The sequence below is a fragment of the Sphaeroforma arctica genome (genome assembly GCF_001186125.1).
Source record: "Sphaeroforma arctica JP610 unplaced genomic scaffold supercont1.8, whole genome shotgun sequence".
Classification (NCBI taxonomy): Eukaryota; class Ichthyosporea; order Ichthyophonida; genus Sphaeroforma; species Sphaeroforma arctica.
Window position 1 is genome coordinate 106,859 of NW_014040550.1, and position 1,276 is coordinate 108,134.

Below are 1,276 nucleotides of genomic sequence, written 5' to 3' on the forward strand. Positions count from 1 at the left end.
ATATATATATGTATGTATGTATGTATGTATGTATGTATATACTAAAGTAAATTCCCCTGTACACAGTGCAGATGTGAATACGGCATCTCGCATATTTAGCACAGTTAAGTTCAGTCTTTCTTGCCTGTGTCGGCAAATTTATACGACACGAATACGCAACATTTGGAAGCGGATATTAGAACTTCAAATATCTCTCCTCTGCCTACGATATCGTTTACAAATTCATCATACCTGAGACCGCGCAATATCATCGACAGCGACAAATACGGCATGCGCAAGAGGGTCGGACTCTGAGTCCCGCCCTGTTCCCACCACAGTATCCGTAACAGGATCAACTATCACGCACCCGGCACTCCTACATCTCAGCGGCCGCGATGGCCTCAGAACTGTATTCTTGTGCGTGGTACTACTCACAAATGCGTTCGATGTTATACTGGTTTTAGTGTGCGGAGAGGAGCTTGCTGTACCACTCGCATGTGTGATGGGCTCTGAATGATTTTCCTGCTCTGTCCGCCTGACGGCCCCACAATCTGTATCACTCTGTTTCGAATCCTCTACAACGGTACTATCTTGTAAATTTTCTTCGTCGCAAGCGCTCTCGACGGACTCAAATGCGACCTCACGATGTTCGAGAGTTTCGGACGATGCTGCTGTAAGAGCTTGTGTCATGTTACGTCGCATTATTTCGAAATCCGACAGTGCAAAACGCAGACCGAGTGATGCAGCAACCCTGTGGATACGTATATAAAAGTTGGGAGAGTAAATGCTTTGAAATATGAGCAGTCGAGTCACGTTGGGATTGTCAGAGTGAGGCGTAGTGAATGATTGGATGCCACTACTGGATTCGAAGTGCTACGGTAGAATACTGTATATATATAATAGTATATATATATATATGTATATATATATTTTAATAGTATATATATATATATATATATATAAGTGTATATATTCGTGTACACTTGTATTGGAAATTCAGCGGAATGCACTTTAATTCTACAGCATTATTGGTATTTTCCATGTCTGTCGTGGAAACAATTGAGACTGGCGCCGGAGGTGGTGTTTGTAAGCAAAGATTCGACCAATTGAAGACGCAATGTCAATATCGTTTTTTACTAAAGGCCAGAAGGTGTTTTGCACACAATACTGAAAGAAGCGCAGCATCTACAGTGCAGCTTGCAAAATAAAAAGCACGCACATACACACACATATGTCTATATATATATATATATATGTGTGTGTGTGTGTGTGTGTGTGTGTGTAGTACGTACGTACG

General features: G+C 41.8%; 1 protein-coding gene across 2 annotated transcripts in view; it reads right to left on the reverse strand.

Annotated features, from left to right (window-relative positions):
* The window catches only part of SARC_00297, a 2,001-nt gene extending 1,271 nt beyond the window's left edge, over window positions 1-730 (reverse strand). For both annotated transcript variants that reach the window (XM_014306024.1, XM_014306023.1), the window contains exon 1: window positions 232-730. In XM_014306024.1, the coding sequence (XP_014161499.1) occupies window positions 232-681 (450 nt within the window). In that variant the 5' untranslated portion in view covers window positions 682-730. The remainder of the gene's footprint in view (window positions 1-231) is intronic.
* Window positions 731-1,276: the final 546 nt, after the last annotated feature.